The 14,541-nt window shown below is 39.7% G+C and overlaps 1 protein-coding gene across 1 annotated transcript in view; it reads left to right on the top strand.

Annotated features, from left to right (window-relative positions):
• The first annotated feature begins 984 nt into the window (after nt 1-984).
• col7a1 (collagen, type VII, alpha 1) overlaps nt 985-14,541 on the top strand; it is a 66,932-nt gene continuing 53,375 nt past the window's right edge. Inside the window, exons 1-7 of the mRNA XM_072683339.1 lie at nt 985-1,033; nt 11,803-11,878; nt 12,699-12,879; nt 13,051-13,207; nt 13,583-13,676; nt 13,792-13,950; nt 14,066-14,223. Of these exons, the coding sequence (XP_072539440.1) occupies nt 1,007-1,033; nt 11,803-11,878; nt 12,699-12,879; nt 13,051-13,207; nt 13,583-13,676; nt 13,792-13,950; nt 14,066-14,223 (852 nt within the window). The 5' untranslated portion in view covers nt 985-1,006. The remainder of the gene's footprint in view (nt 1,034-11,802; nt 11,879-12,698; nt 12,880-13,050; nt 13,208-13,582; nt 13,677-13,791; nt 13,951-14,065; nt 14,224-14,541) is intronic.

The raw sequence follows: 14,541 nt of genomic DNA, 5'->3' as shown, positions 1-14,541 counted from the left end.
TAACCAGGTCCTCAGCTCCTTTAAACAGGTTCCTAGCGCTCTAAAAAAAAAAAAAAAGAAAAGAAAATGATAGGGACAATGCCCACATAACAGGAGAAGGCTAAGGGCAGGAGGTCAAGAAAACTTTCTGATATAATGCTTGTATGATTGCTGGAAAGGCAAATCAAAAGCCCCATTTGACTTCAAAAGATTTTGGCAGATTTAGCAGACTCTATACTCTACAGGTGCACTATTGTACTGTGCAGCAACCCCTGCACAAATATGACCTTCAGAGAGGGGTCATCGGAAGAAAACATTGCTGCATACTCACCACAAAATCAGAAGTCAGCATCCTAAGTTTGCAAAGAAACATCTAAATGCTGTTTGGCTGGAGTGATCAGCTGTTTGGCTGGAGCGATCAACTGTACTAACAAATACAAATAAAATGCATGAATAAATAATAAACATACAATAGTACTTCAGGGTATTAAAGCATGCTTTAATGCATAGTTTTCTGATCAATATGAGAATATAAACGGATGCACGGATTTCATATAACCAGAGACGCCTAGAAGCACTTCAGTATAACTGCCCCGTGGCCGTGAGTGTAAATAAAGCAGTACTGTGCTATGATTGGTCCGAGCCCAGCACGCGGGAATCAACAACAACTGTCCCACGTGAGCTGATTGGCTGCGGCGCCGGCAGGCGGGCTCTACGTCGCTAGGCACCGAAAAGTGATCGTGAAGTAGAGAGGAGAAAAAAACGGAATGTCAGAGGAGAGACTTTGCTGCAGGCATCCCAACAAGTCTGGACTACAGTGCTGCAGCTTCAGTTATTACTGGAGCAAGTATCAGCACTACTGAAACATCACTCTGTATGCGTCTCAAAACGGCAGTGCGAGTGAACGAGAGGGCTTTCAGAGCTGGACTTTTGGCTCTTTCGGCTTCTGAGAGGCGAGTTTAGAAAGTGAACGGTGGAAGTTAGTTAGCTAGCTATGCCTGACGAGAGCTGAGTCGCTTACCTCCTGATGTTGGTGCCGTCTTTCTCTTCACCGGTAAGTTGGACAGACACAAATGAGGGCAAGCCTTAATAAGCCGTGTGCATAATGCGAGTAATTTTACACTCGCCGTCCTGTTTACTGGGACAGAACTGTTGGTTCTAGCTAGATGTTTTTATCTGTGCCCTGTATTAATTGATTGTCTGTTATCTAATTAGCTAGCTAACCATTGGAACACCAACGTGCAGCCTGGCGTAGCCTACCTTTAGTGCCCTGGGAAAGAACACAAGGTCCCCAGACCTCTTGGGGTATCCCATTTTATCTGCTAGACCTGGAAACATATCGGTAGACGTTTACAAGAACCCTTGAGCCCCTTTCTAACTGTCAATGTAGTCTATCAACTCTTAGGAAACGGTCCAGAAATTCTCCTCAGAACTGCAGAACTGATTCCCAGTTCTGAAATGTGTTTTTCATAAATGATCACACCTGTTTACACTCAGGGTGTGTATTATTTTAAGGTTCTGGTGGACCAGAACAAGGAAAGCTCACGAGCTGTGCAGAGTGTGCTGTGCCCAGCACTGGGATTTGCTGTAACATGAAAAAGAAGTGCAGATGCTCCGTTCCCCCTGCCCTAGTGTCATGTAACGGTCTTTGCAGGGAAGAGGAGGAGGAGGGGTATTTCTCTGAAATGCATGTGTGGCATGTGGTCTGTAATCATTTGGATGAGTCTGTAACTGCTTTTTTTGGTAAATGTTAAAGAGCATTAAATTATACAGGTTTTAGTTGTGGAAGATCAAATTTAAGTGTCAGATTTTATCTGTCTGCCAGCGCAGCAGGCCCGGACAGAGCAGAATATATGTTTATGCAGCATACTGAACTCAATATCCAGGCTGAATGAAGGTGTGCATGCGGCATGGGCTTGGTTATGTCGTGATTCTGAGATCGAACATTCACTAATGTAGGTCATGTTATCAGAACCAATGGTAGAATGTATTGCCAGTGCCAAGTACTATGGAACAATGCTGCTGAAGAAGATGCAGGAGATGATGAGCTGATGAGATGTAATGGAGTGCTGAAGTTTGAGGCAGGAGGAAATGGTGATAAGAGCAGCATAGATTGTCTTGTACGTTTCTAATATTCTGTACATTTGTTTGGGGACACACTTAGTATGTGGGCTCTTCTTGCAGTACAAGAAGCACTACAGCATTTCTGCATAGCCTGATCAGGGGGGTGGGATCATGACCTGAGCTGAACTCTGTGATTCGTCACTTTGGATTTCTCACACTCTGATAGGCAGGGCACGGGTGACTCTGTGGCACTGGAGGCCTGCTGAGCATGCATGGCAGAAAGCATCGGTTTTTTTTACTGTGTGTGTGAGTGTGTACGCATGTCAGTGTATTAGGACTGTAACGATACACATATTTTCAGATTTGATATGATTTTCAACTCGGATGTTAAGGTTCTAGTCATTTTTTGATATTTTATGTGTGACAAAAGTCTCATTTTCAAGAGCTCTAATTACTACACAGAGTGATTTGGCTCATACAAATAGTCCTTGTGCAAAACAGTGATAAAACTGTGCAGCATTTTATTCTGAATTCTGTATTAAGCTTTCAACTAGATGTTGGAACATTGCTGTGGGGATTTGATTGTATTTGTCAGTAAGAGCATTAAGTGAGGTTAGGTTGGGGTGTTGGATGATTAGTTCTGGATTAGTTTTAGATCTCAAATGTCACTCCAACTTATCCCAAAGGTTTTTTGATGGAGCTGCGTAATTCTTTATACCCCCTAGCTCTTGACACTTTGCATTCAACATAATGTGTCTGCTCTTGTCCCATTTCATTTTCTATTAGGGGCCCAAACACAGACGTTTTTAAGGAATTGACATCATTAACAACATTTGCTTTCCAGCTCCCTAAAGTTATCCACATCTTGGTATAACAAAGTCCTTGCAGGCAAGTCTGTTGGTCGCTTGGTGGCCACCTTTGCAAAAGTTATTTCCAGTCACACAAGACCAGGCTCCCATCTCTATAAATGAGGAAAAAACAAAATACTGGAAACTGAAGGAAAGGACACTGACAGAAATCTGATAAAAATCTGTGAATAGTTTGTAGCGTTGGCTTGTTCTTGCTTGTGCACATGTCTACATCAAGGGGGGCGTTGATCCTCCTCCTCTCACGACGTAACCAGCGAACTGATCGGCTCTTTTTGCTGGAGGGTGTGATTTTATTTGTAACAGTTGAGCGTTACGAGAACTCTCACTTATACTGTCTATGGCTATAAGCTGTCTTAGTAAAACTTTCTTTACCTTGGCTCTAGGCATATTTATATAAATGCTCCTTTTCTGAGCCTTTTCTTCCTTTCTGAGTCGCAGTTCAGTACCCTGTTTAGGACATGCTGTAGCCTCTCTGATCTTTGTTGGCTGGTTTTACATCTGTGTTAATTGTGTGTATGTGGGACAGAAAACATCTGAGTGTCAGTCTCTCTGACTCCTCAGCTTCCTGATCAGAATGTGTTTGGCTGTGCAGTCGTGTTGGTTCTCAGCACATTTTTCTGTGTCTGTTGTAGAGAGCTCCTCTCTGTTGTTAGTTACTCACCCACTCGTTCATTCAGTCACCAAAAGCATGTACTGCAGATCCACTGCTACGAGGAAGGAAATGCCCTCTCCTCACTCTCTGGAAGCTGTGATGAATTATCTGTTCTAAATCTTTCTGTTTTTAATAGACTGTTTTGCTTTGGACTGTTGGCTTTTTGGGGGCAGACAAAACTTTGCTGTGGCTTCTGGTGTTTTCATTTTTATACCTAAACATGTTTCACTGTGTGTTTCATTTTCCCCTTTTGTCTGTACAGTTACTCAGTAGTACTCTGTTTTCCAGCTATATGCAGTTCTGTACTGTATAATAATTCTACAAAAAGAAAGCCAGCTATTGGTGTTATTCATCATAGAAAGAATTTGCCCAGACTGCACTGAACCATTCCTGTACTTTAGGTCAGTGTACTTGTTTAACACTAAATATAGAACACATAATTAACTATTCAAAATGTATATTAGTCAGTCTTAGGCATCTTTATTCCATTTTCACAAGGTTTCCAGATGGAATATGGTTGCATTTTTCTCATGTTTTACTTAAAAAGCATGTTTAAAAGCATGTCAGCTAATTCCTTTTTTCCCCCAAGAAATTATTGGTAACATGTTTTATAAATTGATATTCATATAAAATCACTATAAATGAATGCATATCTTTTTAAAGCTATGACAATTATTCCTTTAAACGGAAAACCCAAACTACACGCATATAAAAACATTTGTCAGGGAAATTATTAAACAATGATGGACTGAACTGAAGAAAATGTGGTTTATCTTTATTGTTTAGAAGAAAAAAAAATGAGCAATAGGAATGAGCAATGGATAAATAAATAAATAAAGTAAATGGCCCCAGCCATGCAGCACTGCTATACACACATTAGTCAACTAAACTAAGTACTTTCTATTTGATTATGTATATCAAGATATGTTATATCATGCATATATCAAGCAAACATTATTGGTGTGACATCTAGCCAACCACAGGCTAGCTAAGGCTTTAGCCTGAGTGGAAAAAGCCTCAGCGAGGACAGAAGTTAGCCAAAAATCATTGAAGATCATCGACCTTCTTGCTGTAACAAACACCAAGGGTGCAGTATGGTGGGGGAATGTTAGGAAGATTCTAGGGGCTTGCGACTGACAGGGGCCCTAAAATATGTATTAATTGAGCATTTTGGCAGAATTGATAGAGTTGTGGGGCCCAAAATCCCTGGCAGCACTAGTCAATAGTCACCCAAATCTATTCCTAAATGCCTACACTCTTCTCTTCATTTCTTGGGTTTGGGCACAGTACAACCAACTGTGAACTATGAAAATGAACCATACCTCACTGTGTAGCTGGAATACTTTTCCTAATCCTACATATGGACTCCACAGAACATTTCTGCGTCTGTGTGAAATATGTGGATGTGAAAGGGAGTTAGATTCTGCAGATTGTATAAGGCAGAGTTTGGCACATCTGTTGTCTAAGATGGATCTCCCCAGCATTCAGCTACAGGGTGAGGTTTTGTTTGTTTATAGTAAGTCATGCTTTGTCCTGAACCACATTGACATGTCTGCACAAATTTAATAAAGACCAGGATGTGGTTAGAACAAGTTAAAATAAGCTTTGGACATTTATTTTAAAAACGTTTTGGTTAGGGTCCAGCGGTGTGTGGCGCGGTAGTCTAAGCGTTGGCCCCATCATCGGGAGATTTGATCCTCTGTCAGTGGCCCTATCATTGGGAGTTCAATCCCTGGTAATGCCACAGCCATTCATCCAGCACTGGTAGCATTGTGTAATAGGAGAAATCCTAGCTAGTGGGTGGGATTTCAGCTCTAGTGATTGAAAGCAGTGTTATTTTTGTAGCGCCAGGTTAAAAAAAATTAAGCAAAATTTGGACACAAACATCTGATTGACTGTATCTGCAAGTGCATTAGCTAACAAACTAAATAACAGAGTTGAGGAAGTATTATCAGTCCCTTCTGAATGCAATTGGTTACATCCTTACTAGCTAATTTGATTGTGGAAGTAGCTAAGCCTCATCATAACTTTTTCATTTTAAAGGCTCAGCCCAAGCAGGGCCCTTGTTCATGTAAGCAGGAGCTTCTTTTGCCCGGTCTGGTGTTTTCCTTAGTTGTTCTGGGGGGATGCAGCTAGATACTAGTGCTTAAGGCAATTCAGAATGTATCCGAAAACCCAAAGTTCTAATCTTAATGCAGTCTCTTAACTATCTTACCCTCCCTGGGGACTGAATATGGGATGTAGGCGAACACTGAATTCATGAACTCAAGACATGTGGTTGTAATCAGGATTTGATTTGATTACTCGAGGTAAACTACTGAACAATAATGCAGACTATAAATGTAAGCTGTTTTTATAGCAAATAAGTATAAGATACACTATATGGACAGAAGTATTGGGACACCTACATGCTTCCACTTTTAAGTAATCCCACTCACAGTTGATGGTGGAATATCTAGGAGAAAAGAAATGTCACCAACTGACTTGTTGCAACAGTGAGATGCTATTACAGTACCACAGAGGAATTCACTGAGCTCTGTAGAACAACCCATTCTTTCAGTGAGGTTTGTAAAGGCAGACTGCATGGCTAGGTGCTTGATTTTATACAGCTGTGGTTATGGAACTGAATAAAACACCTGAATCCAGTAATTAAGAGGTGTGTTCCGATAATTTTGTCCATATAGACACATAGACATAGATTACATGCTTTTTTGACCACCTACTCTGGCTTCTGTCCTCACCAAGTCCTCTATCCTTTTCACTTCTTCCTTTTATAAATCATTCAAGGGTTGATAACATATTTAGAAAGATTAAGCTTCCTTTCTCCTTGTTTGGTATTGCTGTCTTTCTGACCCCATATGACTTTTCACAAAGGCCCCATTTATTAGACCCATATTTGTGTGACGATGTTGAGGAAGTAGACTACATGTTTCTAGTTTTATTACTCTCCCTGTTGGCTGAGATCTTTTCCTCTTTTTTGGAAGCTTCATTCTTTTGATTTATATTAGAAGCAAATTGAATAGCTACTCTCACTGTAAGGGATCTTAACAACATTTTAACAACCATTTAACAACTCTATCATCAAAAAATGTTTCTGAACATACAGTTCAATCCCCAGATTACAGGACAGATGTACAGATGTACTAATATTAAAAGTTGGGGCTCTGGGGCTGTTTTTCTGTCAGTGGAACCGGCACGTTTCACAGAGTGAATGGAATGATGACTACCCCAGGAAGGACGACTGGAAGGACGACTACCTCAGAATTCTCAAACCATCAGATAATCAGTTTTGGCTGATTAACTTGGACACAATCGGGTGTTCCGTCAGGACAATGACCACAAACACAGATTATACGGTGAAGTGTGATAGATAACGCAGGCTAATGACCTGGACCTCACATAGTCCTGACCTCCAATATGTGGACTGTCCTTAAACATCAGATCTGCGCCAGGAAACTCTATTAATTCTGCCAAGAAAAGTGGTTTAATATTTAAACAGAGTTCTGCCAGAAGCTTGCTAATTGTTTTACCAAATTACCAATTATACCCACCCCTCTAGCCCATGAACATGGGTTCATGTTCATATTCTGTTGCCAATTCTCTACAGGGACTAGACATGCTTGTGTGCATGTGGACATATGTGTTAGCAAAGGGTACAATCTGAAGTAGTAGCAATCTGAAGTGTCAACAAATATTTTTACATATAGTGTATATCCACTGCTTAGCTTTTTTTTAACCCACCAGCCTAGTCATGCACTTACACTATTGTCTTTTTTTAATTGTAACCTATATGTCTTTTTTGTTCCTTCTCTATTCCAGTTTTGCAGTGAGTGCAGAATGTGTGCATTGACAAAGGTTTGGTTTAGGATTAACCTTTACTTTTCAGTCTTCCTACTCTCCTAGACTTGACCTGTTTAATCTACTAAAGTTGAGACACTGACTCACGTTTGTATCCATATTCCATTCCAGACTTGTACCAAGCTTGAATTGGCACCGGAATAACCTTCACTATTAAGCCCAGTCCTGATTACTGTTTCTCCTACTGGATTCTTTCCAGCTTCTCTTGATTTGTGTTATTTTTGTCTCTCCTGCTTTTTGTTTAGCTGACAGCCTCTCTTTTGCTTTTCTTTTTCATATCCCCTCTTCCTATAATTTTCGAGATGAACTTCCTCCCTCATTATTGTGCTTAGTTGCTTTACCCTTTCAATTTTCAATGTTCAGGCTTGGGACATAAAAACAGGTACAGAGGCTCTACTGCAGTTAACCTAGAAGAGGTGTTGGGGGGGGGGTGTAATGTAAAATACATTATAAAATGTCATTTAGGCTCAATAAGGCATTGTTTCATCACAATGTCCACAAAACACAACAAAACACAACATTTGCACAATATCTCGTTTTTTGAGGCTTGCAAACCAGTTGGAATGCTCCAGTACAAAATGGTGCCACATTCACACAGGCTTTTGATTTTTACACTTGCAATAATAAATAACCAAAGAAGCTTTTTAAACTATTCTAGTATTGCTGTGATCTTTTTTTGTGCTACAAAAGGCTCTTTGAGCTATGGCATAGAAGAACCACTAAGGTTTCATAAAGAACCATTTTGTAAAAGAGAACCAAGCATGTTTTTTCTGTGGCATCACAAAAAGAACCTTTTGTAGCCTTTTTATTTTTAAGAGTGTATATCATTGCTGTTGACAAAAACTTTGTATCATCAAACTGGCAGCTTTACAGGAGAAGGGACAAAAATGTAAAAATGTATGTAAAAAGATGTTAAAATCATAAAATGTAAAGAACTACTGACAGTCACATTATGTCAAAGAGTGAAAGACATAAGAAATGGAGATACAAGGTTTTTGCATGACAGCAACAATATGCAGTTGTTCAGTGTTCCAGAAGTACGATACACGAAACACGATACAGTCAGATAGGGTATCTTGACATAAGTGATCTCAGCAATGCTTTTGTAATATTGCCCGCCAGTATTACCTACCACTACTTCCTGACATCACATCTGATAATTTCAGAAATTAATATAAAATCGTGGCATATTTCATCTTTAATAATTTAAACGTTTTTATTTCATGCTGCCATTTGAGAGAAGAAGCATGAGCCTGGCTCTGAAAAAACAATTTACACAGTAGCAGAGGAATTCATTACTTTTGTTACTGATGGATAACCTTTCACAAACTGTCAGCAGATTTTTGATTGATCACATGCACACGTGTACACTCCCACCCTCACTCACTCACTCAGTACTGCCTGTCATATCATGCCAGGGTCAGAGTGAGCATGTACAGTAAAGAGCAGCAATAAGCACTTGACCTCAGGTGTGTGCGTGTGTGTGTGTGTGTGTGTGTGTGTGTGTGTATATGTTTGACTCACCCCTTAGCAAATCCTGCTGAAAGTGCAGGTGTGAGTGAGAGGGACGCTAGGAATGTGTAAAGCAGGGAGAGACTGAGGGAAAGGTGGAGCTCCACCATCTGGTGGGTAAATGTCAGGCACTTTAAAGCTCTGTAAATATTTTCATATAAATCAAATCTGTCATTAACATTAAGATCTTAATGTGGAAGAGAAAGTAAACCGTAATTAGAGAGCTGGGCCGTAAGCCGGCATTGGCCTACTAATCATACATAAAACATTATAGAAGAAGGATGTCTTTTTTGGGATGGATTTACAATAATTACAGTAATTATAGTAAATTACAATGACTACAATAATTAATGATATGATAATTAATAATGTAATTAATTAATAATTAATATTTTAGAGTGGGATATATTCTATTTTCCGTACACTTAACATACCATGTTAATGTAAGGGGATAGGAGTCTGTAGCTGCGTTCCAAAGCCTAGGCTGCAGATGGGCTGCGTTTCTCTGCCTCTCTGCCAAAGTGAAGGGCCCTTCCTATACTGCCTAGAAATGCAGCCTACATTCAGAGCGAAAAACAAAGCCTCCAGAGCAGACTTTCAAACATTTTTTAAAAGTTTTATCATAATCAGAAATAATAAATGAAAAAGCAAGAGACATCACCACACTGCCTCATTAAACGGTTCCATTTAAGTGACTAATAGGCTACTAAGAAGGAGTTTTCCTAGGACAGTCTAGGACTATCGAGGAAGTGCCCTACCTCGACTGCAGCCTAGGCTTTGAAGTTCAACTTTACATTAATAGGGACTGTTAGCATTAGCTTACCTTCTGCATTAGCTTACTCCTTAACCTGTGTCTTTAGTAATGCATTATCTAATTATGCCTGTATCAATAGGCTAGTAGATTCCATGATCTGGGAGGTTTGTTTAAATAGGTGTGTGTGTATGTTTGTGTGTATGTGTGTGTGATAACATTAGAGATGCATTATATTTATGTTAATGTGAATATTTTGGTTCGGGTTGCTTAATTCCCTTCGAGACATTTAGGCTCATAAAACCAAAACAAGCCTTTCAGACTAATTAGGAGCTTCTGAATGAAGATCAAAGAGTCCCTGAGTCCTTTTTCCCAGACAGTAGAGTCAGAGTCACTGCAATAATAATCCCCACACTCACTCATTATGCTTCCCTGACTCACATCTTGGAAGGTTTAATCACGTGTGTGTTTGTGTGTGTGTGTGTGTGTGTGTGTGTGTGTGTATGGATGAAGAAACCACTTAACTTTCCATGTACAAGACCAGACTGCTCTCTAGTAGAATTGTACAAACGTATATGTCTGTCTGTCTGTCTGTCTAATTTGCTGTAAAGTGAAGTGGCACAGGTCATTATATCTGTATGTGTGTACGTGATAAGCGTCACTAGAAAGTATGTATTACTTTTTAGTAATAAAGTAGTTTACAGGAACTTAAATGTAAAAATCACACAAGTGCTCACACAAGTAAAATGTGAATTTTCACATTTTACATTGAGTGACAGTACCAGTGATTGCATGTTGTATATATCATAGAAATCATGTATCATATAATCATAAATATGTCTTTCCAATTCCTTCACAATGGTAGCCCTTTTTTTCTCATTCATACAGCTTGTGGATGCTTGTGGAGGCTCTAAAGGGGAACTGGGGATGTTATTTGCTGTTGCTTTTGTTAGTTTGCTGTTTGTCTTGCAGTCATGGTGCAGAGTAGTCAGCTGAAGGTGCTGAAGCTATTTCTTTAAAATCCATTCAAAGCTGTTTTTGAAAGAAGGCTACAGCTGGGGCTTCAGCCTCCACTACAAAAACTAAGAAACTGCATTAGAGGCATTAAAAATATAATGTAGTAGTGTGAAAACAGTAGTTTGTCTCTTTAATAAAGCAATAGAACACAAGAGAAAGTGTTATCCTGAAATAACAGAACAGCTGTGATGAAGCAGACATGAGCTGAAGGCAAGTTTTGTATTTCATGACAGCCTTGCTGGTATTTCACCATAACACACGATAAGCGATTTTAGAAAACTTATAGTCTTAGAGATGCAGTGTTGAAGTAACTGAGGAATACATTTTGTAATTACCAGTGCTCTTAAAACAACACTTTGACTGTTCAAGTTGGCCTTTACCTGGTAAAAATGTGCTTCTCTGTGATGGGGAAGCTATGACTGGATGTTCTCCTATAAAGGACCATTAAACGGGTTCTATATAGCACCAAAGGGTTCTGCTATTGTTAATAATGTACTTTTATTGTAATTTATACTAGGAAGTTCTTCTCTTCACATATCTCAGCTTACAAAGTCAGGGGCACATATATAGCCGAGAGGTTGGGAGTGGAAGCCAGGTGGAACTCAACCTTATGATCAAAAATCCAGCACTCGAACCACTAAGCCACCACTGTTGTGAGACAACAGTTGTGAGAACAGTCTCTTTTTCATAACATTTTGTTCCTGTCAATAACAATTAATGTTGTATGTTTCATTCATGTCCAAACGACTGTCAAACATGGATCTTACTTTTTCAGTGTAGTTTTGTGGTTGATTTCTGTGTTGTTTCCTTCTCCAAGGTTTATGCTGTTAAAGGTTTATGCTGTAAAAATTCTCCCTGGTCTTTAATCATTTGCTATCCAGGACAGTAGCCGTGCCTTGATTCTCTTAGTTTTGCATGTTTGAGTCCAGGTACAATCATCCGGTTGCCAGTCATTTGTCAAAAGGTTTAGGTGTTGCTGAAACTAAAACATGTGTGTAGACAAGAAGATCAGTGGAGTTGATGATCTGCATTGTGAATGAATAGCCCTTGTTGCAGAAGACTAAATATGTACTGTGTGTGTTAATGTGCTTTGTATATAGGATCTGAAGATGTGGCTCTGGACTGCACTGGTGGTTGCAGTGCTGCTCTCTCTCCCATACACATCTACAGCTCAAGGTAATTTCTCCAAAAGACTCCAACGTTTCCAAAGAAGAGAGCTTCTACTCCTGTCCTTTCGTCATCTCAGAGAAACGGTGTACTTTTATAGTTTTTTTATGGTGGTCTTCTTCCTTAGATAGAAGTATTAGCTATCTAGATAGCCAACAGAGGGTGCACTAATCATCGCTTCCAGCAGCACAGACCTCAACAAGTGGTACCGCAGAGATAGCACTGATGTTTGGATATTTTATCAATTTTGGTTAGGATACAAGAAAGCATGGAAAATCTGTTTAGATGTTTTTAAAACATTATTTTACTTCTGAGTTTCTTATTTACTGTGATCTTAGGTTTCTTTTGCTTACATCAAGTATTTTAAGTTAGCAACACTATTTTTTTAAAAGCTACTAAAAATAATGTTAGTTAAGAATGTACACAACTAGACATGTATGGAGTTACTGTGCCCAATATCATTTACAGAGTCAGTTAGGCTTGATGGATCACTCTTTAACACTACATGGTTCATTCATGCAAAATATAATTATAAATATGTCCATGCTGAAAGTGTATTTCGCAGTGTTGAAAGTGGTACCAATATGGTAGCCAGATTTCTACACATTTTGATGTGTATAGAATGATGTCATTGTTTCTAATATGTTTACTAAATCTATAGTTTAAACTTGTGACCCTCGTGTAGTATTTATGAGATTGTCTAACTCCTTGAAACACAAACACCCTAATGTTCAGCATTTTTTTTGGATTCAGCATTTGTAAAGATACTGTGATGCTAACATTGATTAGTTCTTCTACAGACACCTTTAACTGTTTTCTCCACACACAGGCCAGTGTAATAATGTTGGTGAGGCAGATATTGTCTTCCTTGTGGACGGGTCATCCAGTATCGGACGTGTCAACTTTGTTTTGGTGAAGACTTTCATGGCAGGGATTGTCAAACCCTTTGCCAGGGCAGTGGGACCCTCTGGCATCCGCTTTGGAGCTGTGCAGTACAGTGACACTGCAAGGTGTGTGTGAGATACGTCAAGTGTTTTCTGATCACAGATTAAGCCTAGCATTGGATTGCATTTCACTGTGAGGAGAGATTGCTGAGTTGGCCTGAATGTGTGGGGTCTTGTTTGTGTGTGTGTTACTAATCTGCCTTTTGGCTCTGTTTAAATGTCTGTTGTCATTCTCAGAGTGGAGTTTACCTTCACCACATACCTGAATGGCACAGAGCTGGTGAGTGCTATAGAGAACCTCAACTACAAAGGAGGAAACACCCGCACTGGAGCCGGCCTCAAGTACATAGCAGATAACTTCTTCAACCCTTCCACTAGCAGAGATGTGCCCAAGGTGAGATGATTGATTGTGTCTGTAGTGCTTAGTGATTAGTCGCTATGAACACCAGTACAACATTAGACAAAGAATCTCCTACATCTAAACCAACCTTTATGGGCTTTTCAGCTTCTTTATTATAATGTTTGTTTAGTGTTGTTGTTTTAGCTCATGGCACTACATAATGCCCAGGGAGCTTAAAAGAGATTTAAGGAGAAGCTTTATTGAGGGATTAATAAAGAGATGGGAGATTTTCCTTGAGAAGAGTGACAACTTTTGAACCATATCTGTTGATGCTAGGTTTAAGACGAATGATTATCCATGCATATTAGGCTTAGTATTTGTCCTCTGACCCGTTAGCTTGTTTAATATTCTTCTCTCCTTCCATCCAAGATTGCTATTCTCATCACAGATGGAAAATCTCAGGATAATGTTCAGGACCCAGCTCAGAAACTGCGCAACTTAGGAGTCACAATACTTGCAGTGGGTAAGAACTGCATCTTGTATGACTGGGGGTGCTTTATTGTTGAATTATTTGCTTATTTAATTACTTAATATGATTTATTATTCATTGTATCATTCTCTGGCTCGTTCTTTCTCAGGTATAAAGAGTGCAGATCAGAATGAACTGAACCTCATTGCTTCACCTCCTCAAAGTGAATACACCTCCTTCATTGGAAACTTCCGGGCTCTTAGCGCTCTCCTGCCTCTGGTGAATCCACGTGTTTGTACAGCATCTGGAGGCTCCTATTCAAGTGATGGTATCCATGTTTCACATAAACACTCACTTTTGTATGTATCTAAACATTAAAGCCAAGTTAAAATGCTTGACTAAAACTAACTTTCTTTTTTTTACCTGCCTTTGCTTTCTGTCAGATTCCTTCAGTGGCCCAACTGACCTGCAGGTTTCTGATGAGACTAGTAATTCAATCAGGTTTCGGTGGACAGCTGCAGAAGGTCCTGTGACTGGCTATGTGGTCCAGTACATTCCACTTACTGGTCTGGGCCAGCCAGTTACAGCTGAACTGCGACAGGTGAGCTCTACTGTTGCTTAGTGCAGTCACTGTTCTGCTGCAGAAAGGTGTTTAGGCTTGTAGTGATGCCTATTGTGTAGGGACAGCTGTTATGTTGTAGAGGAGTTGGCATTTGTTCTTGGTGCAGACTTACTTACTGTTGGGGTGGAGCAGCTCATCTTCACTTCAACTAATCATTAATCTTTGAAGGAGCAGCCAGTTTACAGAGACTTTCATTTCGATGGGAGATAAAAGGTGTAGTTCATCTCTCCCTCATTCATTCTTTCTGTGATTATGGATGTGTGTGTGTGTGTGTTGTGGCAGTGAGGTACAATAGCT

The sequence above is a fragment of the Salminus brasiliensis genome, chromosome 7 (assembly GCF_030463535.1).
Source record: "Salminus brasiliensis chromosome 7, fSalBra1.hap2, whole genome shotgun sequence".
NCBI classification, from domain to species: domain Eukaryota; kingdom Metazoa; phylum Chordata; class Actinopteri; order Characiformes; family Bryconidae; genus Salminus; species Salminus brasiliensis.
Note: the sequence above shows the minus strand (reverse complement) of the source record. Positions and strands in the feature narration are given on the sequence as shown.